This window comes from Pristiophorus japonicus, chromosome 10, assembly GCF_044704955.1.
Source record: "Pristiophorus japonicus isolate sPriJap1 chromosome 10, sPriJap1.hap1, whole genome shotgun sequence".
In the NCBI taxonomy this organism is placed as follows: Eukaryota; Metazoa; Chordata; class Chondrichthyes; family Pristiophoridae; genus Pristiophorus; species Pristiophorus japonicus.
The window spans coordinates 128,957,058-128,984,679 of record NC_091986.1 but is presented as its reverse complement, the minus strand read 5'-3'; the positions used below and the strand labels follow the sequence as shown (position 1 = coordinate 128,984,679).

At 43.6% G+C, this 27,622-nt stretch overlaps 1 protein-coding gene across 1 annotated transcript; it reads right to left on the bottom strand.

Annotated features, from left to right (window-relative positions):
* Nucleotides 1-1,005: 1,005 nt before the first annotated feature.
* On the bottom strand, nt 1,006-24,767 carry pdcl3 (phosducin-like 3). The gene is made up of 6 exons (XM_070892077.1): nt 24,487-24,767; nt 18,992-19,115; nt 17,952-18,042; nt 16,387-16,530; nt 15,599-15,807; nt 1,006-1,934 (listed from the first exon to the last, which is right to left on the bottom strand). Exons 1-6 carry the CDS (start codon nt 24,490-24,492, stop codon nt 1,792-1,794), a joined length of 717 nt encoding a protein of 238 aa, XP_070748178.1. The 5' UTR covers nt 24,493-24,767; the 3' UTR covers nt 1,006-1,791.
* Nucleotides 24,768-27,622: the final 2,855 nt, after the last annotated feature.

Genomic DNA, 27,622 nt, shown 5'->3' with positions numbered 1-27,622 from the left:
GGGTGTATGGAGCGTCCTCCTCAGTTTTGGATGCCCCCAAAAGTTTGTCAACATCCTTTGCCTGCTTCATGACGACATGCAGGACGCGATGCTTACTAATGGATCCATTACAGACCCAATTCACGTCCGGACCAGGGTCAAACAGGGCTGCGTCATCGCTCCAGCCCTCTTCTCAATCTTCCTCACCGCCATGCTCCATCTCACAGTCAACAAGCTCCCCGCTGGAGTGGAACTAAACTACAGAACCAGTGGGACTGTTTAACCTACGCTGCCTTGAGGCCAGGTCCAAGATCACCCCAACCTCTGTCGTTGACAATGCCTGCGTCTGCACACATTCTGAGGCTAAACTGCAGGATATAGTCAATGTATTCACTGAGGCACATAATGCCCACTATAGCTACATCGAATAAGATCAGTCAACTCAGTACATGCTGGGCATTAAGCCCAGGACCTCCCAAGTCTGTATGGCTTAGCTACACCTTGGCTTTTAGTGTGTCCGTGGATTTTCTTTTGAAGGATTTAGGAAATGGAATGATTACATCCTAGTTATTTGTATATAATATTGTATGTACAAGAGGTACGTTTTAGCTTCCCGCTACTTTTAAAATCTCCTTGGCTACAATAGTATGTAGATTTCACTTTGGTGTCTTGCACTATTCAGATGGTATCAACTATACAAAAGGAATTTACTCAAACATGCTCCTGAGCTAGAGAATCAGGACAGAATGTCAGTGAAGAGATTCTGAAAGAAGGATTTTAAATACATGACTGTATTTTTAAAAAACTTTGTAAAATGAATTTTAGCCAATCTCCTACTACAGAACTGCGGAAAATTCCAGGCAAATAGTTGTAGTGTCAAATGCTTGAAATTCACATCTACTGATCAATACATTTACCTTTACCATTTGTTCCAAAAGCACTGAATTAAATGTCAGCAGTGAACATTACTGCATACACAAAGTTAGTGTAAATGTAATTTTTAAAAAAATCCACAATAGGCAGGTGTATTTAAGAAAAAAAATTGAGGCTCTTTAATGAAGACTGCTGAATGTTAATACACAAAACAAATAGAAAATATTGCGAGTGATTAATGCCAGAATTTGAATTCTTATTGTTTTTATTAAATATATCACCCCCCTGCCCTGGAGTTTCTGCTCGATTGCACTGATTCCTTGGGCACAATTCCTCATATCAGCGTAACCGGCGCAAAAGATCACGGAATTTAAAGCGCAAATAGACTTTCCGCGTCCACATCCCCAGATAATTATCATTGGGAGTTTACGCTAATTGTGCTTGCTTGCAGGCCTTCAAGAAGGCTCCGAAAATTAAGCTGGAACTTTTGGGTGCAAGGTCACCAATCTTTTGAGAGTTTTTGAATACATTTACTAAGGTGTTCCCTACTGTACCCCAATCTAACTAGAAAAAATAGTTTTGTATATTTTGAAGTCATTTTCAGTACTTTAAAAATCAGGTTACTCACTGGTGGTGGTGATTTAAAATGTTTTTTTTTGCGATAAACCCACTTTCAGCTGTAAAATCAACTTTACCAAGTTATTACTCAATATATTTATGGAATATTTTTTAAAGCAATTAAAAAATTTTTTTTCTGATTGCTCTGGTTTATGGCAGATCTTGCTTTTGGTGATATACAAATGAGTTTGAGCAGAAATTCGGGGCGGGCGGGAGGGAAATTACTTTTCAAGACAGGCGCAAGTTTGGGTGTAATTTGTACCGGAATCACCAATTGCACTCAAAGCAGAATCTCTACCTCACTCCACTGTATTTAAATAACTAATCTTCTTCAGAATCACTGCTCTTCTTTGTTGGAGCACTAGTCCTGATAGACGACATCAATCTATCTTCAATTTTTCTTCTTGGGTTCTCCTCTAGTTCAGTTTTGATTGCACCAGATTCCGACAGTTTCCATTCCAGATCTTCAATAAAAATGAAGCAAGGAGGCAAGAAGATAGAAAGAAAAGAATAAGAAACACTGCAATATTATTTAATTCAAAAGATGCAAAAATTTTCTCCCCATCCCCTCTATAACTGAATGATGTTTTAGTTGCAGGTACATTCATTAGCAAGGCATATAAAGACTACTAAATTACAAAGGGTGTATATGTATGTTCACACATGATTGGTACAGTATTATATAGATAATACACAACACTATACTGCTGAAAGACTTGTCGCATAATACATTTGGTGAACCAACTCTCTTCAAATGGTATCACATCTGAAAGTGTGGTCAATGAAGTGTAGCATCGTAAAACAAAAACTTGTGATTTGATGCTTACTTTAACCAAATATCTAATTGACTAATTATAAATGAATCAAACCAATCAGTACACATCAATGAAGAACAAGCAGCAGAAACTGACTAAATTGTTGAAATCATTTTTACATTGATTTGAGCCACTTTCTTGATGTTTTAGATAACTGAAAATGTAAAAAAAATAAAATGCTTATTCTTACTCTGGTATCTGTAGTGTTATAAATCCCTGGAAAATGAGTCCCCCGCTTCCAGAGATCTATCCTGTATTGGGAGCCTGGGGCGCAATTTAGAGGACCTTCTTGAAGTTTGAATTGCTAGCTGTGTCCATTGTATTGCCTGACTACAGCTTAGCACCCAACCCACGGTTTTCCCCTCCCCTGCCCAATTATGCTGCCTCCAAGCATGACAGTCTCATCTGGTTAGTTTTGGAACTCAATCTGAATCAGTTAGTTCTTAGCTTTTCGGAAATTTCCCAATTCAGCTCACCTTGTGTATATTACACATATGTAGATTTTATCATGAACTGTATACATTTTGCAGTAAAACATATTGCATATTGAAAATGTGCATGTGCTAATTAGTAAGCTTACACTTTGTCCAAGTGCTGAAACGATAATTGACAAAAGTTAAAAGCTATTAAATTCACATAAGCAGTGTGATGCATGTTAGAGCTCCAACTGTGTGGTAGGACACAAATCCTAATAAAAACATTAGCCTAGATTTTTCAAACACACCCAACCTCTAGTGTGCTAAACAACAATAACTTGTATTCATATAGCATCTTTAATGTAGTAAAACATCTCAAGGCACTTCACAGGAGCGTTATCAAACAAAATTTGTCACCAAAGGCTTTGGCGAGGGTACAGAAGATACTTATTAGAATGGTTCTAGGGATAGATAGACTAGAGAAGCTGGGTTTGTTCTCCTTAGAGCAAAGAAAGCGAAGAGGAGATTTGATCGAGGCGTTTAAATTCATGAAAGGTTTCAATACAGTAAATAAAGAAACTGTTTTCAACGGCTGAAGGGTCGATAGCCATGGGTTTGGAGTTAAGGCGATTGGCAAAAGAACCAGAGACGATAGGAGGAAAAGCTTTTTTATGCAATGCTGGTTAGGATTTAGAAGGCACTGCCCGATATGGTGGTGGATACAGATTCAAAAAGGAATTGGATAAATATTTGGAGAAGTGTTTGCAGGGATATGAGGAAAGAGCGGGAGTGGGACTAACTGGATTGCTCTTTGAAAGAGCCGCACACTTGATGGACCGATTGGCCTCCTTCTGTGCTGTACTATTCTATGATTCTATAAAAGGAGATGTTAGGGCAGATGGGAGGCAGGTTTTAAGGAGTGCCTTAAAAGGAGGAAAGAGAGGTAGAGGCAGAGAGGTTTAGGGAGGGAATCCCATAGCTTGGGGGCTTGGCAGCTAAAGGCAGGGTCACCAATGGTGGAGCGATTAAAATCAGGGATGCTCAAGAGGCCAGAATTGGAGGAGTGCAGATCTCTGAGGGTTGGAGGAGATTACATAGATGGGGAGAGGAGAGGCCATGGAGCGATTTGAAAACCAGGATGAGAATTTTTAAATCGTGGTGCTGCTCAACCGGGAGCCAATGTAGGTCAGTGAGTACAGGGGTGATGGGTGAACGGGACTTGGTGCAAGTTAGGACACGGCAGCAGAGTTTTGGGATATGGGCAGCAGAGTTTTGCATGACCTCACGTTTATGGAAGGTAGAAAATGGGAGGCCAGCTAGCAGTATGTTGGAATAGTGAAGTCTAGAGTTAATAAAGGTATGGAAGAGGGTTTCAGCAGCAAATAAGCTGATGTAGAGGCAGAGTCAGAGGATGTTACTTATGTGGAAATAGGCAGTCTTAGTGATGGAGGACGATATGTGGTCGGAAGCTCATCTCGGGGTTAAATATGACACCAAAGGTTGCAAACAACTTGGTTCAGCCTCAGACAGTAGCCAGGGAGAGGGATGGAGACGGTGGCTAGGGAACAGAGTTTGTAGCAGGGACCAAAGTCAATGGCTTCGGTCTTTCCAATATTTACTTGAAGGAAATTTCTACTCATCCAGTATGTCTGACAATTTATTTAGAGACTGTGGAGGGGTCGAGAGAGGTGGTGGTGAGGTATAGCTGGGCGTCATCAGCGCACATGTGGAAACTGACACTGTTTTCAGATAAACCCTAACATTTCTGGGATCAGCCTCATTAACATACTATAGGTGAGCTACAGGCATTGAAAATGTCTATAATCGGAGCTCACCTGCTGATGGGTGGGAAATCTGATGCTATTGCATGAAGGACAGGCATGGTGATTTGTAGTCTTGGAAGGCAAAAAACTTCTCAGAACAAAATTTAAGGAATAGACAAGGGACCATTGAACACACTTTCACGGATGGCACCACTAAAATTCTTCTTGATGAAGTGAGACAGAAGGGTTGGGGGAGTGGGCGCTTTGGCCGTCATCACCACAGCGCCCATGAAGAATTGAAGAATATGGCAATTAATGTTGATGCCACCTGAAGTGTTGCCAAAAGAATTTTAATGATCTCACCACATCAGCCAAGGTGGGAGAATCTACCTTCCATTAATGCAGAGTACTAAGCATGTAGGTTTTATCAGGAGATATAGAATATAAATGATGTAGTTATGACAAGCTATATAAATCCATAAGACCAGAGTTAGAGTATTGTGTGCAGTATTGGGCTCCTGACTATAGGAAGAATATTGAGGCTTTAGAGAGATACCATGCAGATTCATTAGGATGCTGCCTGGTATGAGGAATCATCATCATCATAGGTGGCCTGTCAAATGAGGATGACTTGCTTCCATGAGAGTTCACAGAGGTTTCAATGAAGGACCCAATGTTCCAGTCCTGAACTCCAGTTGAAGGGGTGGAAGATGCCTGCGTGCAAATTTTTTTAACGTGTGGTGACCGCTGCATATCAGCCACCACACAGGTTTGACAGAGCTAGGCCTTTATCCAGTGGCAAGGGTTAACTAGGACGACTGGAGACCTGCTCTGCTGCACGGACCTAGTGCGCGCACATATTGCAGTGTGGGCAGGTCTGTGCTGCCCCTGGACCCTCGGCTCTTCTGGGCCCCGTACCCTCATTCACCATGATGTTCCAGGGCCCGGCGCTCCAGCTCTATTTATAGCCCCGACCTGCGGTGGTGTTCTCACACAGGTCGGGGCGGCCCATGATGTGGCCATAAGGAATATTAATACGAAGACTGACTTGAAAATTGGGGCTTTTTCTATTGGGACTTCGCAGATTAGGGAGTGATAATGGAAATGTTTTAAATTATGAAAGTTTGGGACAGGTTAGATAGAAGCAGACGGTTTCCAGTAGTTGAGAGGTCTAGAACAAAAGACCATAAATATAAAATGAAGTGTATGAGACTTGGAACAGAGGGAGTTGTGAGGCTATGGAATTCACTACCAGGGTTAGCAGTTGAGGGAGAAACTTCTGGGTAGAATTTTAAACTTTGGCAGGGATGTAAAACGGGAGATATCGGATTGGCCAACTGTTATACACCACGCCAGATTTTTCCTTTCCATTGATGTCTACAAAAAGGAAAAACGGGCGGGGCGATAACAGGTCACCAAACTGAGAGCACGTTATACAACTTTTCCGAAGTTGAAACATGCGACATATGTCAATATTCAAAATTAGATTGGCTCAGTAGATAGAAAATGGGATGAAATGATGAGAACACAGTGGGTAAACACCGACATAGGCTAGTTTGGCTGAATGACCTGTTGCTATGTTGCAATTTCTATGCAGTTCAATGCCATTTACAATCATTTTTCCTTTACTAAGTAGTTTAATAGATTTCTGTTATGGGTTACAGGGTTAAAAATTATGGAGGACAGGTTGAGGAATGATCTAATCAAGGTATTTAAAACAATTTGAGGGGATTTGATATTGCAGATACAGAGAAACTATTTCCTCTGTTCGGGGAACGCAGAATAAGAGGACATGATGGGTCCAAGTCAGCACGGATTTGTGAAAGGGAAATCATGCTTGACAAATCTTCTGGAATTTTTTGAGGATGTTTCCAGTAGAGTGGACAAGGGAGATCCAATTGATGTGGTATATTTGGACTTTCAGAAGGCTTTCAAGGTCCCACACAAGAGATTAATGTGCAAAGTTAAAGCACGTGGGATTGGGGGTAGTGTGCTGATGTGGATTGAGAACTGGTTGTCAGACAGGAAGCAAAGAGTAGGAGTAAATGGGTAATTTTCAGAATGGCAGGCAGTGACTAGTGGGGTACCGCAAGGTTCTGTGCTGGGCCCCAGCTGTTTACATTGTACATTAATGATTTAGACGAGGGGATTAAATGTAGTATCTCCAAATTTGCAGATGACAATAAGTTGGGTGGCAGGGTGAGCTGCGAGGAGGATGCTATGAGGCTGCAGAGTGACTTGGATAAGTTAGGTGTGTGGGCAAATGCATGGCAGATGAAGTATAATGTGGATAAATGTGAGGTTATCCACTTTGGTGGTAAAAACAGAGAGACAGACTATTATCTGAATGGTGACAGATTAGGAAAAGGGGAGGTGCAACGAGATCTGAGTGTCATGGTACATCAGTCATTGAAGGTTGGCATACAGGTACAGCAGGCGGTTAAGAAAGCAAATGTCATGTTGGCCCTCATAACGAGGGGATTTGAGTACAGGGGCAGGGAGGTGTTGCTACAGTTGTACAGGGCATTGGTGAGGCCACACCTGGAGTATTGTGTAACAGTTTTGGTCTCCTAACTTGAGGAAGGACATTCTTGCTATTGAGGGAGTGCAGCGAAGGTTTGCCAGACTGATTCCCGGGATGGCGGGACTGACATATCAAGAAAGACTGGGCTTGTATTCACTGGAGTTCAGAAGAATGAGAGGGGATCTCATAGAAACGTTTAAAATTCTGACAGGTTTAGACAGGTTAGATGCAGGAAGAATGTTCCCAATGTTGGGGAAGTCCAGAACCAGGGGTCACAGTCTAAGGATAAGGGGTAAGCCATTTAGGACCGAGATGAGGAGAAACCTCTTCACCCAGAGAGTGGTGAACCTGTGGAATTCTCTACCACAGAAAGTTGTTGAGGCCAATTCACTAAATATATTCAAAAAGGAGTTAGATGTAGTCCTTACTACTAGGGGGATCAAGGGGTATGGCGAGAAAGCAGGAATGGGGTACTGAAGTTACATGTTCAGCCATGAACTCATTAAATGACGGTGCAGGCTCGAAGGGCCGAATGGCCTACTCCTGCACCTATTTTCTATGTTTCCATGTTTCTATCATCTTCAAATTAGAGTTAGGCCATTTAGGGATAAAGGAGTAAAATCAGGAAGAACTTCTTCACAAAGGGTTGTGAAAATCTGGAACTCATCCCTCAAAAAGCTGTGGATGCTGGGCCAATTGAAATCTTAATCATCATCATAGGCAGTCCCTCGGAATCGGGGAAGACTTGCTTCCACTCCTAAAGTGCGTTCTTTGGTGGCTGAACAGTCCAATAAGAGAGCCACAGACCCGGTTACAGGTGGGACAGACACTCGTCGAGGGAATGGGTGGGTGGGGTTGGTTTGCTGCGCGCTCCTTCCACTGCCTGCGCTTAACCTCTTCACGCTCTTTGCGTTGAGACTCGAAGAGCTCAACTCCTTCCCGGATGCACTTTCTCCACCTCTGGCGGTCTTCGGCCAGGGTCTCCCAGGTGTCAGTGGTGATGTCGCACTTTACCAGGGAGGCTTTGAGGATGTCCTTGTAACGTTGCCTCTGCCCACCTTTGGCTCGTTTTCCATGAAGGAGCTCCGCATAAAGCATTTGCTTAGGGAGTCTCGTATCTGGCACGCGAACTATGTGGCCTGCCCAGCGAAGCTGATCCGAGTGTGGTCAATGCTTCAATACTGGGGATGTTAGCCTGGACGAGGACACTGATGTTGGTGTGCCTGTCCTCCCAGGGGATTTGTAGGATCTTGGTGATATAGCCCCAGCGACTTGAGGTGCCTTCTATACATCGTCCATGCCTCTGATCCATACAGGAGTGTGGGTATTACTACAGCCCTGTAGACCATGAGCTTGGTGGTCTACATAGCACAATAAAAAACATTTTTTAGGTTAGGATATCGCAGGATATGTAACAAAGAAAGGTAAACGGAATTGAGATACACATCATTCATGATCTAATTGAATGCCTACAGGGGAATTTAAATTCAGCTAATTCAATAAATCTGCAAAAAATGCTATCATTAATGGTGACCATGAAACTACCGAATTGCCATAAAAACCCATCTGGTTCACTAATGAAGGAAATCTGCATCCATGTGACTCCAGGTCCACAGCAATGTGGTTACCTCTTAACTGCCTAGTAAGCCACTCAGTTCTATAAAGGTGGCTCACAACCACTTTCTCAAGGGCCGTTCGGGATGGGCAGTAAATGCTGACCTTGCCAGCGACACCCACATCTAGTGAATAAAAACAGAAACATATCATTCGGCCCAATTAGTCTGTTTTGAAATTTATACTCCATACGAGGTGAATGGCCTTTACCCGTTCCTATTATGCAGCAGGGTGCACTTTGTCCCTGCAACCTTCACTTGGAAGTGTTCTTTCATTCACCGTCCAAAATAATGCTCCAATCTAACGTCGTGATAGCCACTACAGGCTGCAAGTTGGGTTTCACAGTACCTTATCGTGACAATTGGAATTTCTCACTTATTATGCTCTGGTTGCAAGAGAAGATGGTCCATAACAAAGAGAAATAACATGAACAGGAGGAGGACCCCTTAACATGCATTCTTTAACCCCATATGAGGAGGAATAGGTGTCAAAATGATAGTGGAGGCAGGAGAATCAGAAAGCTGACTGACTGAAAGGCCAGCTGTTTGATTCAAAGGATCCAGACCTCTCAGTGTGTTAAAAGATGCTTTCCGAGCATGGAATGTTGATGCAGTCATTTTATACCATGCCAAGTAGTGTGCTGGAGACACTAGGGCATTTTTTAATTCATTCATGGGATGTGGGCACCACTGCCAAGGCCAGCATTTATTGCCCATCCCTAATTGCCCTAGAGAAGACGGTGGTAAGCCGCTTTCTTGAACCCCTGCATTCCGTGTAGTGAAGATACTGCCACTTTTAATCCAGTAATGATGAAGGAATGGCAATATATTTTCGTCAGGATGGTGACTTGGAGGTGGTGGTGTTCCCATGTAGCTGCTGTCCTTAGCCTTCTAGGCAGTAGAGGTTGTGTGTTTGGCAGGTGCTGTCTGCGAAGCCTTGGTGAGTTTCTGCAGTGCATCTTGTAGATGGTACACACTGCAGCCAGTGTGCCGGTGGTGGAGGGAGTGAATGTTTAAGTTGATAGATGGGCAAACACAGCAGCCAATTTGTGCTCAGCAAGACTCCACAAACATCAATGAGATAGATACCAGTTGATCGGTTTGGTGGTGCTGGGGGAGATGTAAATACAGGCCAAGGCACTAGCATAATTCCCATGCTCCTCTTCAAGTAGTGTCATTGGATCTTTTATATCTACCTGAGCAGGCAGATGGGCCTTGGTTTAACATCTCATCTAAAGTCTGGCTTTGTAATGTTTTACACACAATTCAGCATTAGCAGCAGAATTATCCATGTGTTATATGGTATAATGTTCCCGTTTTAATAACAGCACATCGTCTTGTTTGTGAGATCCGCTGGTGCAAATAGAAAGCACTATGCTTGAATCTTCTGCACTATGTTCCTTCAACAAAAAATTCTAATTCAAGTGTTATATTTTCCATTAAAAATGTTTGCCTCATAAGTAAAAGAAAATTTAACAGTACATTTAGAGTATAAGCTGCTCAATGAGGCAGTGAAAAAAAATCTGCAAGGGCTCAGTAAGATATTCTACCCGTAAAACAGAACACAAAGACTGATTTATGGGAATATGGAACTAAGTGCTGACTAATGTCTGCAAAGAGGTATGATCAAATGAAAATTGGCTCACTATTAGGTAATTTGTGCTTTACATTCCTTCATAGTACTAAATATTAGTAAACTTTGAGCTATTAAAAAATGGGGAACAGTTAAATTTATAGGTTAATCAGATGGCAGGTCAAGTTTCAATTTATGAACTGCATCTTTTCACTGTGTATCCTTTACATATCATCATAGGCAGTCCCTCGGAATCGAGGAAGACTTGCTTCCACTTCTGAAGTGAGTTCTTTGGTGGCTGAACTGTCCAATACGTGAGCCATAGACTCCATCACAGGTGGGACAGATAGTCGTTGAGGGAAGGGGCGGGTGAGACTGGTCTGCCGCACATTCTTTCCGCTGCCTGTGCTTGATTTCTGCATGCTCTCGGTGTTGAGACTCGAGGTGCTCAGCGCCCTCCCGGATGCACTCTCTCCACTTAGGGCAGTCTATGGCCAGGGACTCTCAGTGTGAAATCCCCACTGACGCCTATCAGGGAGGCTTTGAGGGTGTCCTTGTAACGTTTCCGCTGCCCACCTTTGGCTCCTTTGCCATGAAGGAGCTCCGCATAGAGCACTTGCTTTGGGAGTCTCGCGTCTGACATGCGAACTATGTGGCCTGCCCAGCGGAGCTGATCGAGTATGGTCAGTGCTTCAATACTGGGGATGTTAGCCTGGACGAGGACACAGATGTTGGTGCGCCTGTCCTCCCAGGGGATTTGTAGGATTTCGTGGCGACATCGATGGTGATATATCTCCAGCGACTTGAGTTGTCTATTGTACATGGTCCATGCCTCTGAGCCATACAGGAGGGCAGGTATTACTACAGCCCTGTAGACCATGATCTTGGTGGTAGATTTGAGGCCTGGTTTTCGAACACTCTTTTCCTCAGGTGGCCGAAGACTGCACTGGCGCACTGGAGGCGGTGTTGAATCTCATCAATGTCTGCTTTTGTTGATAAGAGGCCCCCGAGGTATGGGAAATGGTCCAGGTTGTCGAGGGCTGTGCCATGGATCTTGATGACTGGGGGGTGGAGGGGCAGTGCTGTGCGGCGAGGACAGGCTGGTGGAGGACCTTTGTCTTACGGGTGTTTTGCGTAAGGCCCATGCTTTCGTCTGCCTCAGTAAATAAGTCGACTATATCCTGGAGTTAAGCCTCAGAATGTGCGCAGACGCAGGTGTCGTCCGCGGACTGTAGCTCAATGACAGAGGTTGGGGTGATCTTGGACCTGGCCTGAAGGCGGTGAAAGTTAAACAGCTTCCCACTGGTTCTGTAGTTTAGTTCCACTCCAGCGGGGAGCTTGTTGACTGTGAGATGGAGCACGGCAGCGAGGAAGATTGAGAAGAGGGTTGGAGCGATGACGCAGCCCTGTTTGACCCCGGTCCGGACGTGGATTCGTTCGGTAATGGATCCGTTGGTAAGGATCACGGCCTGCATGTCGTTGTGGAGCAGGCGAAGGATGTTGACAAACTTTTGGAGGGCATCCGAAACGGAGGAGGACACTTCATATTCCCTCGTGGTTGACAGTGTCAAAGGCCTTTGTAAGGTCGAAAAAGGCCATGTATAAGGGCTGGCGCTGCTCCCTGCATTTTTCCTGCAGCTGTCGCGCTGCAACTCTGGGAGGAGCTCCTTGGCCACAGGGAGAAGATGGTTGAGGAGAACTCTAGCGACAACTTTCCCAGTGGCTGATAGCAAGCAGATTCCCCTATAATTGACGCAGTCGGACTTGTCCCCTTATTTAAAGATGGTCACAATCACTGCATCTCTGAGATCTCCCGGCATGCTCTCCTCCCTCCAGATGAGAGGAGGTCATGTATCCGTGCCAACAGCATCTCTCCGCCATACTTTAGCACCTCAGCAGGGAATCCATCCGCTCCTGTAGCCTTGTTGTTCTTACCTCGTGCAACTTTGGGGTTTCACTGAGGTGGTGGCGGGTCGCATGCTGCGGGATGGAGTCGAAAACACTCGAGTCAAAGGCAGAGTCTTGATTGAGGAGATCTTCGAAGTGCTCCTTCCAGCGGGCTCGGACAGCCTCGGTGTCCTTGATGAGTGATTCCCTGTTCTTGGCCAGGAGTGGGGTGGGGCCTTGGGAGTTTGGACTGTAGGTGGCCTTGACTGCGATGAAGAATCTTCACACATCATGGCTGTCAGCCAGCTGCTGTATCTCCTGTGCTTGCTCCATCCACCACCTGTTCTTTAGGTCCCGGGTTTTTTGTTGGACCTCAGCCTTGAGCCGTCTGTAATGTTGCTTTGCTGCTCCCGAGTTGGGTTGTTGCTTGAGGCTCAGAAATGCTCTGCAATCTATTAGTTCTTGGATCTCCTGATCACTCTCATCAAATCAGTCCTGGTGTTTTCTGGTTGAGTGACAAAGTGTCTCTTCACAGGCACTGGTTATGGAGGCCTGGAGGGCAGACCAAGCGCTGTGGGCATTCAGCATCTCAGGGTCATTAAGGCATGCCAGATTAGCTGAGGCGCTGGCTGTATAGGGCTCTATTAGCTGGGTCTTTAAGTGCCCCGGCATTGACTTTTTTGCGGCACTGCTTCTGCTGTCCCCTCCGCTTTGGGGCTATGTTAATGTCGATGATGGATCAGATTAGGTGGTGGTCCGTCCAGCAGTCGTCAGCTGCAGTCATGGCGCAGGTGATGCGCACATCCTTGCGATCCCTGGCTTGGACAATGACAGTCAAGCAACTGCCAGTGTTTGGAGCGAGGGTGTTGCCCCGCCGCCTGCGGGGACGCGGGATAGGGATGTTGCGAGGTTGGAATAAAAACCCTCTTTGGTCTCATCCGTTGCATCGAGTATTGGGGTGTACGCACTGATGACTGTGGCGCATTGGTTCCGGGATAGGGTGAGTCGAAGAGTCATGAGGCATTCGTTAACCCCACAGGGGGAGTCTTTGAGGCAGTCGACCAGCTCATTTTTGATGGCGAAGCCGACTCCGTGAAGGCGGTGTTCTTCCTCTGGTTTTCCTTTCCAGAAAAAGGTGCAACCTCCACCTTGTTCCTTGAGCTGGCCGTACCTTGCTTGCCGGATGTCGCTGAGGGCAGCGATGTCGATGTCAAAGCATCTAAGTTCCCGGGCAACTATGGCGGTGCGGCGTTCTGGCCTGTCGCTGTTGGAGTTGTCCGTCCTGACGTTCCAGGTCCCGAACTTCATGTTAATGGAGTGGAAGATGCCTGTGCGCGAGTTCTTTTAATGTAGGGTGGTCATTGCACACCGGCAACCACACGGGCTTAGCTGAGCAAGGTCTTGGTCCAGTGGCAAGCAGGTCCAAGAGGACTGGAGACCAGGCACTGCTGTATGAACCTAATTGCCTACGGCGAGATGTTGGCCGCATGCTCGGCACCGAGTAGCGCCCTTGATGATAGGTGACTTGAGGCTTGGTTGGGGGCAGGCATTAGGAAGGTCAGATGTCCACTGGAGTTCCGAGTGGGAGGTCAGCAAGGATTGGGAGGGTGGAAGAGTCATAGCCGTGATGCTCATCAGGAGAAGAGGCAAGGTCACCAGTGGGGAAGGAGAGGTCCAGACGTTGACTAGGAGAGGGATGTAGGCCCGCCGCTGTGGGGCGGGGGGTGGCGTGATGTCCCGGTCGTCTGGTCGGAGGCACACCGGCTTGCCGGGCATCGTTGTGAGTAACACGGTTTCAAAATGACTGAAAATGATGCTAATAAAATATACTAAACTATTTTCTCGTTAGATTGGGGTACAGTATTCAATTCCTTAATAAAAAAGTTTTAAAAGAAAATAATTCTTGAAAGTTCCTCCACGTTGTTTAAAAGTTTTCCAAGTTGATTAAAAGTTTAAAATGAAAGTCAGTAGTAAGCTACCTCCCTTGGTACTGTTTCATGGGCGCTGCCAGCCCTCTGCAGCTGCACAAAGCCCTGGTTAGACCACATCTGGAGCACTGCAGGGAAGTAGAGGCCCAGTCGTCTCCGAAGGGAGCCTGGGAGGGGGAGGCCATTCGGCCTGGGATTGCAGTGGTCCGGGAGCGGGAAGGCCATTCAGCCCGGGATTGCAGCGGGCCAGGAGCAGGAAGGCCATTCGGCCCGGGATTGCAGCAGGCCGAGGCGTTCGGGCTCCCGGCGGCATGCAGGCGTTCCATATAGCCACACTAATAGCTTACTGCTCCATTAATTATAGAAATGAAACTTCCCCTGCCTGTAATTTACTCACTAACTGAATACTCAAATCTAGCAAGAGAACAAGGAAATGAATAAATCTCACATGATAAAAACAAGTCAGATCTACGCTAAGCTGCAAAGCTCAGAATTAGTGAATGGACAAGTTAATGAATCTCCTAATAACAATAGTATAGCCTTATGGAATCACCCACATCTGGACTGCCAAGCAGCATTAACACGCATTAACCTATTAATCCAGAAGAAAGAAATGGGGATAAGCAACTGAAGGATGGGAACCATTGGATACATATTATAGGAATTTGATTTGCGAGAGTGGGAAGTGCCCCAAGGATCACTGCTGGTATGCTTACTTTTTGTAATTTACATTCACAACTTAGATTCAGAAGATCAAGGTAAAATGGTCAAATCTGCAAAGATAACTAAACTTGGAGAGTGGGCAGTGGCATCCGAGAACGCAGCCTGGGAACGATAAAATTAATTAAAATATGCAAGAGGATGGAACAATGATGGATAAAATATGGAAATGTATCGAGTATCACAAATAAAAGACAAAAAATGGGAGACCAAGATTTACCACTACCTAACACGCGTGTGCTTGAATTTCCTAGTGGATTGGGGAGAGGAATGAAGAGTCAAGGGAGCGTCTCCGCTCCACATATACTTGACATGTCTTTCCTGAGACATCTCTGGTGTGGGTACAAAGCACCTGCTTGAAACAGGTGGAAGCATTAGGTGGGAGTAATGTCATAATGGCTCCTGCATCATTCTCTGATTCTGCCCCAAATGTCACCCATGGAAATTGGGAGTCAGATGTTGCTGGGTTGTCCTTTCAGATCGAAAAACCTGTAAAGAGACAGCTCACAAGTCACAACTTCCACCGAGCGCATGGCTGCACTGTAGGGTGGAGGCCATTTGGCCGCTGTTTGACAGTACCCAGTGGGCAGAAAATATCTGAATCAAGGGAACTTCCCTTCCTCAATTTGCAGTAAGTACTGATCAAGCGGTAAACCTTCCAGTACTTGCCCAATATATTTAAAATGCCTGAACTCAAATATAGCCTGGTTCAGTAGCCAAGTACTAGATAAATATATTCAAAATATGGTTATGCAACTTTTTAAGGGAGTCCATAAATCAGCTAATTGAACACAAGTCATTTGACAATCCATTTGAAAATTCTAAAAGGAAAACTTAGTTTCACGTTATAACTTGATTATTAAAAATGACAAAGATTTCAATCACTTACCATCTTTTGTTAAATTCATGCCTCCAAATACTAAGGGTCCAACATACTGTGCCTTGATGTCACCATCACGATAAATAAAGATCGTTGGGAGGTTCCTGTCGGGGTAGTTGGGTATGCAGGTTGTGGATATGGCGGTAATAAATTTAGTCTCTGGGAACTTTCTTGCCAGTTCACTCAGATGCCGATTTATCAAGGCACATATTGGTAGCCTGGTACATACAAAGAACCAACAGATAAATAAATAATCGCAAAACTGTAATTGCGCAATAAACAGCAAGTTATGCTCAAAGTCCTTATTTAAGTTATTACGGCTGAGAGCTAAAATCGCAAGTGTATTTATAGAAAAGTAATACTTAAAAAAAAAAATCTACTAGATGATTTCCAGTGAGTAATAAACTGCACTGAAATGTCATATAATCTGAATGTTAAAGTTTAAATAACTAACATTTACCGATGCCACTTGGAACTAATAGTTAGACAGTCTGGGAGAAGATATTTTAAATAAAGTTTCCCCTCCTAGGACATAATAATGTCATTAGCCATGTCCCTTGCACTTAGCAGGAGGAAACCCTTATTGCAAGTTTAGGCACGGCTGTCTATAATACTCTGTCCATTAAAATTATACCCGAGAACTGAAGAGGAATTTCCTCTTCAACATTGCCTTTTGTGTTCTTATTTGGTTTAATGAAGAACACAATGGAGTTTGAGGCAACTATAAGACTGGTGTTTATTTGGGATTCACAGTGCTGATCCGCGGAACACAAGTGACTGAAATAGATACAACTTACCCCCGTTTGTAAAGATGCAGTATTACCCAGAGACCCTCACCAGCTTTAGTCACTTCCTGCACATAGTCTGGCCCAGAGATCTCCAAAATCTCTCCATACACTTTCTTCATCTGGGTTGCCTTCCATTCAGCTAGTCTTTGCTGTCTGGACAACATTAAATTATTAGTTAGCCAATTAATCATACTATCGTAGTAGAAAATAACCACCCAGATACCATTAAATGGTACTAATATTTAAAGCCAGGACTATTCATCCTGTTACTTTCAGACAAGTGATCTGCATTTGAGAGACGACAGTTATCCAAATCCATGTTAACCCGACAGTAGAGACAATAAGTTTAAATTTAAAAAATGTAGCCAGCATAAAGGTAAACCATCCTATAAATCATTTTCCACTTATCTCTAATGCAAGATGATATAATGGGTCAGAATTTGCCGTAGCATAGCATCGAATTGCATCTGCCACTAGTTAGACTTGCCCTTGCACGTTTAGGTTTTTACATTGTGTGTGGCAAGATGCTGAAAGTGCGAGCTGATAATGGCGCAGCGAAGGAAACTGAGCATCTGGAAACAAAGTGAACAGGCCAAACAATTGTGTATCTCCTTAACCAATCAGATTGAAGAATTGAGACATAAACAAAGGACAGAGAAAGAAGTGTAAATTAGAGTGGATGAATTCACTGTCAAATCAGATACATAGAAATAAAGATTGGATTGATAGAAAAGAGACAAAGGGGAAAAAAAATTTTAAAGTTAAAATTTGACCTTTTTAAAATCTCCAACATTTAATGCCTGAAGAAATGAGACTCCACGCTTGTAATTATCCATTATGTCATCAAAAGGGTTCTTATATGCTTGAAAAGACAAGACTTAACTGTGACGAATAATTTCTACTGCACAAATACAGCAACTTCACACTGTTCAATGCATGTCAATGGTGAAACAGACAGCAAAATGTTGCTTTTGTGAAGCTAACGGCGGAGCTTTTGTGCTTTGCCTTTTAACCGCGCATCTGCCCCTCGCCTGAAGTTGCTATATCATTTACACTTAAATAACAGGGGGCGCCATTAGCCTCAACAATTATTTTGACAGCAAAATCTGGGCCAATATTTAAGCACAAGAAACAGTGATGAGGAACTCCAAGGATTATCAAACGGCATTAAGATAATTAATCGGTTAAAAATAAAAAGGACAGGCTATTCCACAAAGAGAACGGTGGGTGTAAATAGAAAGTTCATACTAGTGGGAGATTTAAACCAACATAATATAAACGGAAATATAATCGGGAATGCCCAAGCAGTCTACAAGCTGAAAAAATTCCCCATACCATCCATAATGCATTATGCATCAGTCCCAGTGTTTTGAACTTAAAAAATAAAAGTCAGACCAAGTATTGATGGCTACCAATCAAAATTTTAAAAAGATTACACTACAGGGTGGTCCCTAGTGTCTGGTATGGGTTCCAATGCTAACTTCAGGTGCTCAGGTTTACTGGACCTCATTAACTAAAACGGATCTGCGCTTCTCACACCCTTCCATAATGTTTAACATCTTCAAATTGTTTACCTGTACATCTCAATGGCTCTTTCATCTTCCTCACCAAATTCATCCTCATTCTCTTCTAGCTCTTCCAGGGTCATGTCTTCATATGTTTTAACTGGCAGAAAAAGTGATTCATTACCTGAATATGCTGAAAAATTCACATTTAAAAATCTCATGAACCGTTAAACATATTTAAAAGGGCACTTTCCTTGCAAAAAAACAATATTTCGCAAACTTCTTTGATGGTGAAGGGAGCAGTCAGAAAAACTGTTATGTTTTCATCGTGCACAATTGATAAAACAATATATTCAAATGCAATTTGTTCTTGAAATGCTTGTTTGCTTATAAATAATTTATCTGCCTGGTTCTCCTCCTCCCTCTATTTTTAGCTTGTCCTGCTCTGTGATATCTTCCTTCAGGCTCGCAATCATGCACTATGAAGGGAGGCCACCCATGTCTGGAGGCAGATAATTTGTGAAGGAGAACAGCAACAGGAGTGCAAGAGCTGCCAGACCTCCCTCTCTCTATAGACTAACTTTCAACAGTCCTAGAAATCACCAAGAAAATGCCTAGAATTTTAGCAGCAGCCAAAAGTAACAATCCAGCGACTTACCTGCAATTCCTACATAATCCCTTTAAATAACAATGACTGGAGGGGGGGGGGCTTCATGCCATTTAGCATCATAGTCTGCTGAGCAAGGTAAGCAGAGGGCATCCTATTAATGATAGGGGGCATCTTAAACGGCAATTGCGGCCTCAATTCAGCATTGCGCGCTGATCGACGTGATGATATCGCTCCTCTATATGTTGCCGGTGTGAGATACGTACATGTATGCTAATCCCTTTTAACAAGATGGCACACTGTGCCCTTCCCGTCGAAAGTGTGTACACGCATCTTGGACTCCATCTTGGCTGCGTATCACCTGTAAAGCAAGCGCTACACATCCCAATTTAACTCCCCAAATATTTTAGCACAAAAGCTAATCGCACTGATTATCAGCTATATATGCTGTAGTAATAAATGACTGTGTTGCGCTGCTTCTTCCAGTTAGCTCGTCACTTACCAACTGATTGCTGGTGCTGAAGGAGTTCTTCCTCTGCTGCCTCAACTTCATTTGGATTCTCTTTAGGCGGAAGAATGCCTTTTTTCCGCAAAATGTCATTCCACTCAGTATCTGCATTTGGATCCTGAAGCAAAAGACAGAAAAACTAGCATTATTTTATTGTGAGTAGGCAGTGCACCCTGGAATGGAAACTTTGTTCAGCTTCTGTCCTGAGTTGTGGTCCACAGGAAAAGGCAAGACATCAATGAAGTACACAACACAAAAGTCAGGGGAATTTTCACAAGGCTGTTGTTGCGTACTCTTGGCTTTTAATAATCAGCAACATAGTTATCTGGTTTATTCTCCTTTCTTGAACAGAGGTTACTAGGGTGTTACCAAAGATCAGGGGTATAATTATGAAGAAATACTTGGGTGGTTATGGTTTGTTTTACTAGAACTGAGAAGTTTAAAGGGTGACCCAATAGTTGCTTTATGGTAAAGATAAAATTGCCAGGAGCTTGGCTCTCAGGACATGGCTATAATGCAGGAAACTGTTCATTGACCTCGCCAGAGTTGTCAAGGTAACAATACTGCTCTCTTACTCTCTGCATCACTACTCACAATACTCCCTCTCATTCTCCTACAATCACTGCACCACACTTCACTGTACAGGGTACCACCTCCTCCTCCTACCGAGAAATTTTGCACATCCTACACTCGCTACTGTTACAACCCCACACTTCACATCTGATACTGCAGACAAGCCATTCTACCATGACAGTACATTCTCTAAACACCTCACAATGATGTCAGTAAGTCTTCTTTCTTGCCAGAGAAGATAGCCCACAATCTGAGACAAGTGGCCAGCCCTGGTAGAGGCAGAGCCTGTCTCTACACACTTTCCCTTCTGGAGGAAAGCATACTGACCATCACCGAAAGTGGCAGAGTCATGGCCGTGGCGACTGGCAATACTGGAGAAGACATCGCACAGGGTTTCTTCACACCGTAACCTCTTTTCTCCTCCTTACTTCTATCTCACCTTACACAGTCAATGACAATCTGCCAGCCACTTCCTTCTTTCCTGACCCTCTCATGGGCTGAAAATATAGAAGCCGACTGCTCTCTCGCCCTGCTTTGCTGTCCATTGGGAAAGAGATGTAACTATTTCTCCTGGTGTAGAGAGCCTCTGTGATCTCCCTGATCCAGTTTGCAGTCCACCATTGAGAGAGTAAATAGAATTTATAGCACAGAAACAGGCCATTCGGCACAACTGGTCTGTGCCGGTGTTTATGCTCCACACAAGCCTATTTCACCTAACCCCATCAGTATATCCTTCTATTCCTTTCTCCCTCATGTACTTATCTAGCTTCCCCTTAAATGCATCTAAAACTACTCCAAGTGGAAGCAAGTTCCACATTCTAACCAGTAAAGAAGTTTCTTCAGAATACCTTATTGGATTTATCATTGATTATCTTATATTTATGACCTAGTCTTACACACCCCACAAATGGAAATATCTTGTCTACATCTACCCTATCAAATCCCTTCATAACTTTAAAGAGTTCTATTAGATCACCCCTCAGTCATCTCTTTTCAAAGAGCCCACAGCCTGCACAAGATAAAAGTTCACAGGGTTGGGGGTAATATATTAGCATGGATAGAGGATTGGCTCGCGAACAGAAAATAGAGTCGGGATAAATGGTTCATTCTCGGGTTGGTAATCAGTAACCAGTGGGGTGCCGCAGGTATTAGTGCTGGGACCCCAACTATTTACAATCTATATCAACGACTTGCAAGAAGAGACCGATTGTAACATAGCCAAGTTTGCCAACGACACAAAGATGGGAGGAAAAGCAATGTGTGAGGAGAACACAAAAAAATCTGCAAAAGGACAGACAGTTTAAGTGAGTGGGCAAACATTTGGTAGATGGAGTATAATGTTGGAAAGTGTGAGGTCATGCACTTTGGCAGGAAAAAATCCAGGAGCAAGTTATTATTTAAATGGAGAAAGATTGCAAAGTGCTGCAGTACAGCGGGACGTGGGGGTACTTGTGCATGAAACACAAAAGGATAGTATGCAGGTACAGCAAGTGATCAGGAAGGCCAATGGAATCTTGGTCTTTATTGCAAAGGGGATGGAGTATAAAAGCCAAAAAAGTCTTGCTACAGTTGTACAGGGTATTGGTGAGGCCACACCTGGAATACTGCGTGCAGTTTTGGTTTCCATATTTACAAAATGATATACTTGCTTTGGACCAGTTCAGAGAAGGTTCACTAGGTTGATTCCAGGGATGAGGAGGTTGACTTATGAGGAAAGGTTCAGTAGGTTGGGCCTCTACTCATTGGAATTCAGAAGAATGAGAGGTGATCTTATCGAAACGTATAAGATTATGAGGGGGCTTGACAAGGTGGATGTAGAGAGGATGTTTCCACTAATAGGGGAGACTAGAACTAGAGGACATAATCTTAGAATAAGGGGCTGCCCATTTAAAACTGATGAGGAGAAATTTCTTATCTCAGAGGGTTGTGGATCTGTGGAATTCGCTGCCTCAGAGAGCTGTGGAAGCTGGGACATTGAATAAATTTAAGTCAGAAATACAGTTTCTTAAATGATAAGGGAATATGGGATTATTGAGACCGAGTCCATGATCGTATTAAATGGCGGAGCAGGCTCGAGGGGCCTTATGGCCTACTCCTGCTCCTATTTCTTCTGTTCTTATGTTCAGTCTTGCCTAATAATTGTAACGGGTGCAGTGTTGTCTTATTTCTAGGCCGTAGAATTCTCTGCCACAAGCCTTATTAAACCAGAGTCCATACATTATTTTAGAAAGGAATCAGATAATTCCTTGAAAAATAAAAGATCATGGGAACTGGATAATAGAGAAGGATTAGACCCGGTGGCTCACATGGTGAATACTGGAGTGGGCTTGATGGAATGAATCACCCGTTTCCATGGGTTAACATTCTAAGAAAGACTTACATTTATATAGCACCTTTCACAACCTCAGGACATCCCAAAGGTTTACAGCCAATGAAGTAATTTTTGAAATGCAGTCACTGTTATAATATAGGAAATGTGGCAGCCAATTTGCACACAGCAAGCTCCCACAAACAGCAATATGATAATGATCAGATAATCTGTTTTAGTGATGTTGATTGAGGGATGAATATTGGCCAGGACAACAAGGATAACATTGCTCTCAAAATAGTGTCATGGGATCTTTTATGTCCACCTTAGAAAGCAGACAGGGCCTTGGTTAAATGTCTCATTGGAAAAATGGCAACGCGGATAGCACCTCTTCAGTACTGCACTGGAGTGTCAGCCTAGATGTTTATGTTCAAAACTTTGGAGTGGGACTTGAACCACAACCTTGTGACTCAGAGGAGCAAGTGGTACCAACTGAGCCACAGCTGACACTATACCATTTCTATTATTCCAGGATGCTCCACACCCAATAGTCAAAATTCTTGCAGAAAACCTGATGATGAAGTCAAAGTCCAGCTTTTACAGCAGTGAACAGATATGGCCAGATTGTCAGTTCACTACAAGATTACAACCAGACCAGTAACAAAATTGATATTTGCTCTAAAACCAAATCTCCATGTTATGCCAAGAACGTAAGCTACTCCAATTGCAGATCAACCTTCAAAATCAATTAAAACACCCACACTGAATGTTCGCCACAAAGCTTTACATATGGTTTGATGGTCAAAAGGAGTTAATCATTATTTGCTGTACTAGGATTGCTAGAGAATCCATTACAGAGGGAAGTACGAAATGCTAGACAAAAAAAGACTACGGTCCATCTAGTTTGCCTTCTACCATCCTGGTAGTTGCACAATACAATTATAATGGGCTTGCTGACTAATCATAACATCCAATCTCAATCAATTAGTCTACAACAGACCCAGCAATGACAGGGATTTATTCAAAAATATCTGTAACTTGTCCAGTGTTACCCAGTTTAGCTAATCAACATCTTTTTGATCTTCTGTCAGTCAGTGGAATCAAATCTGAGATGTAAATAAGGTTGCAACGTCCCGAATCCGGAATTCCGAAAACCAGACATTTCAGCGAGGGGCAAGGAGCAGAGGATCGGCGAAGTCCGAAATCCAGAAAAAACCCCAAACCGGCATGGACTCAGTCCTGAGGATTCCAGATTTCAGACATTGTACCTGTACTTATAGTTTGACACTATCTGTACCTTATTTTGGTATCTAATATATTAGCCCCAAAATTAATCCAAGCATTTTGTTTTATTCAGTTTGTCTACCGCACCTCAAATTATGATGTGTCTCATCTGAAATGTTATTGTCTTCTTTCAGATACTGAATAACCTGCTGTGTACTTCTAGCATTTTCTGTTTTAATTTCTAATTTATAGAAGTAATCATTTTTCTTTTAATCTAACATGGCTTCATCATGGGTCACCATCCTCCGCTTAAAACATTGTTGAGTTGAACTGAAAGTTATATAGTCTAGTAACCATTCCCTATTCTATTAATACTGTAATTCAATTCTCCAACAATATCGTAACATATTGCTTCAGATGGACAATCAAATGCTAAGTCTCAACCTTGTATTATTATGCAAGGGGAGCATAGGAAAAACACAACCACCAGCTAACTTCATTTATATACTTAACAGAAGACACATATTTCTAGAAACATCTTCTTGCACACTCCGTTACCAACTACTTTCCTGTAGTTTCCTCTAGAAACAAACCTAGTGCACCCTCAGGAGGTTCAACAAATATAAATAACACAAGAACTTAAATAGGATTGGCCATTCGGCCCCTCGAGCTTGCTCCACCATTCAATAAGATCATGGCTGGTCTTATACCTCAACTCCACTTTCCTGCACTATCCCCATATCCCTTGATTCCCTTAATATCCAAAAATCTATAAATCTCGGTCTTGAATACACTCAATGACTGAGCTTCCACAGCCCTCTGTGATAGAAAATTCCAAAGATTCACCACCTTCCAAGTGAAGAAATTTCTCCTCATCTCAGTCCGAAATGGTCAACCCCTTATTCTGAGACCGTGACCCCTGGAAATAAGGAACCTATTATAACTGTTTTTATTGAAATAGGGTTTTTAATCACACAAATGTCCTGATAAGTGATATTCAAGTGTCTTGTCAACCCCTATAAATAGACGGAGGCTTATCTCTTATCTCTTGAAATGAGACGCGAACACGATTTCAGATATCAGGCAGAGTTTTTACCTAAAACAGTTTTGCAACCCTGAAGTATTGTTGTAAGTGTACCAGTTAGGCCCAACAAGGGATCCCTTAGAATCTCACGGGTCAATAAAAACAGCTTAATTGTGGCAGCCACACACACGACCTGCAGTACAAATGATCTCGGGTTTAGTCACTTCTCCGCCTGGATATACATCAATGAGAGTAAGACATCCGGATCCAGTTGCTACATAACACCCCAGAAATGCATCTCCGCTTCTGCTAAGTTTTCCGTACGGCTTAAATAAAAGACAGAGAGGAGAAGTTGCTAACCTGCATGGTGTGAGGATATTGCCGTCACAATGCCTGCTCCTCCGCCTGCAACACTCGCTGATCCCCGGAGCACGCGCCCTCGCTACAGCTTGCACCTCAGCGCCACTCACGCAAGCGCCGCCTGTCACCGATTCTATTTTATTTAGATTAAAGGTGGTGCAGGGGATTTCTTTTCAGGTTGCACTCATTTCCGGTTTCTTACGATGCCATTTCGCTTTCCTGACATGGAATGGCAGTGACAACATTTCCAAATGAGGAAATGAGTCACTTATTTGCTGGCGCTCCCATTGCTTCCTCTCTCTTCAACAGCTGCAATATGGCAGACAGGAAATGATTTGTATTCATGTATTTGCAATACTTGAGAACTTCAATTATTTGTATACGTACATCCCAGAACACTCTACGATTGCATGCAGTGTATATGTAGCGAACGTTCCGGCGTCACAATGTGTGAATGTTGGAAATTTGAAATTAAAAAATATTTTTTGTCCCAATTTTTTTCTCATCTGCACTTGGTAGTACTGGCAAGGCTGCATTTATTGGCCATTCATATGTTCCTATCCCTCAGTTGCCCTGAGTGGGCCTTCTTCCTGAACTGCTGCACTCCTTGTGGTGATGGTGCTCTCACAAGGATATTGATGAAGCAGGAAACTATAGACCAGTTAGCCTAACACCTGTCGTTGGGAAAATGCTGGAGTCCATTATTAAGGAAGCAGTAGCAGGATATTTGGAAAAGCATAATTTAATCAAGCAGAGTCAACATGGTTTTATGAAAGGGAAATCATGTTTGACAAATTTGCTGGAGTTCTTTGAGGATGTAATGAGCAGTGTGGATAAGGGGGGACCAGTGGATGTGGTGTATTTGGATTTTCAGAAGGCATTCGATAAGATGCCACATAAAAGATTACTGCACAAGATAAAAGTTCACGGGGTTGGGGGCAATATATTAGCATGGATAGAAGATTGGCTAACTAACAAAAAACAGAGGCGAGATAAATGGGTCATTTTCCGATTGGCAAACAGTAACTGGTGGGGTGCCGCAAAGATCGGTGCTGGGTCCTCAACTATTTACAATCTATATTAATGACTTGGATGAAGGGACCGAGTGCAATGTAGCCAAATTTGCTGATGATACAAAGATGGGTGGGAGAGCAAATTGTGAGGAGGTCACAATAAATCTGCAAAGGGATATAGACAGGCTAAGTGAGTGGGCAAACATTTGGCAGAGGGAGTATAATGTGGGAAAATGTGAGGTTATCCACTTTGGCAGAAAAAATAGAAAAGCAAATTATATTTTAAATGGAGAAAAATTGCAAAGTGCTGCAGTACAGAGAGACCTGGGGGTCCTTGTGCATGAAACACAAAAAGTCAGTATGCAGGTACAACAAGTAATCAGAAAGGCAAATGGAATGTTGGCCTTTATTGCAAGGGGGATGGAGTATAAAAAACAGAAGTCCTGCTACAACTGTACAGGGTATTGATAAGGCCACATCTAGAGTACTGCGTACAGTTCTGGTCTCCATATTTAAGGAAGGATATACTTGCATTGGAAACTGTTCAGAGAAGGTTCACTAGGTTGATTCCGAAGATGAGGGGGTTGACTTATGAAGATAGGTTGAGTAGGTTGGGTCTATACTCATTGGAGTTCAGAAGAATGAAAGGTGATCTTGTCGACACATGTAAGATAATGAGGAGGCTTGACAAGGTGGATGCAGAGAGGATATTTCCACTCATAGGGGAAACTAAAACTAGGGGGCATAGTCTCAGAATAAGGGGCTCCCATTTAACACAGAGATGAGGAGGAATTTATTTTCTCAGAGGGTTGTAAATCTGTGGAACTCTCTGCCCCAGAGAGCTGTGGAGGCTGGGTCATTGAATATATTTAAGGCAGAGATAGACAGTGTTATGTTTAGAATAACTTTACAAGACTGAGTATTGTAAGCTTAAACTGATATGACCTTATTCTCTAATAAAACTCCAGAGTGCCAAAGCAGCATGGCAGACAACCTTTTACACTCGCTTGCATGAGGTGTGCAGGTAACCCTTGGGCCTCCACCAGGTGCACCCTCTGGTGGCAAGTCTTACACAGCTATAATGTTTACATACATAACATCACTACCCCACCCCCCAAAGTCTTTGATACAAGTTATTTACAAGTTGAGGCGGTCCGGGGCCCTTCGCTCCCTGGTTGAATGCCTGTGTTCGAACCCTGGCCTGGGTGAGTTGGTCGGGCCACTGCTGCACTGTAGCGCGGCTGATCTGACCAGCCTGTTGGGCATGGTGGGTTCATCCTCTTGATTGACGGCGAGGTCGATTGCTGGCTGGGTGTTGTGTTGGTGGATTGATGATGGTGATGTCCTCTTCAAGTTGTTCCTGCTTGTCAGTGAATCGCAGTTTGGTCTGATCCAAATGCTTTCTGTACGTTTGTCCATTACATAGTTTGACAATAAATACTCTATTTCCCTCCTTGGCCAAGACAATGCCAGCAACCCATTTTGGACCATGACCATAATTAAGGACAAACACAGGGTCGTTTACATCAATGTCACGCGATACAGCAGCACGATCGTGGTACGCTTTGCCAGTGACGCAGGTTTCTACATGATCATTAAGATCCGATGGACTAAGGAGAGCCTGGTTTTGAGTGCTCTCTTCATTAACAATTTTGCCAGGGGAACTCTGGTAAGCGAGTGGGGTCGCGTCTGGTAGCTGAGCAGAACCCGAGATAAACGGGTCTGCAGGGAGCTGTCCGTCACGCATTTCAAGTTCTGCTTGATAGTTTGGGCTGCCCATTCCGCTTGACCGTTGGATGCGGGCTTAAACGGGGCAGACCTGACATGCTTAATGCCATTGTGGGTCATAAACTCGTTGAATTCCGAGCTGGTGAAACACGGTCCATTGTCATTGACAAGGACGTCGGGCAAGCCATGGATGGCGAACATGGCCCGGAGGCTTTCAATGGTGGCAGTGGACGTGCTGGATGACATGATTACACATTCAATCCATTTAGAGTAAGCGTCCACTACAACTAAGAACATCTTCCCTAGAAGGGGGCCAGCGAAATCTACGTAGATCCTGGTTTGGAGGGCCATGACCACAGACTCAGTGGAGCCTCCCTTGGTGCATTGCTCAACTG

Excerpts from the sequence above, each read along its gene's own strand:
- pdcl3 (XM_070892077.1), bottom strand. Across the intron at positions 18,043-18,991 it reads TCAGCACCAGCAATCAGTTG|TTAAAACATATGAAGACATG; the intron begins GTAAGTGACGAG and ends TTTTTCTGCCAG. Across the intron at positions 15,808-16,386 it reads CTGCATCTTTACAAACGGGG|GCTACCAATATGTGCCTTGA; the intron begins GTAAGTTGTATC and ends TGTATGTACCAG.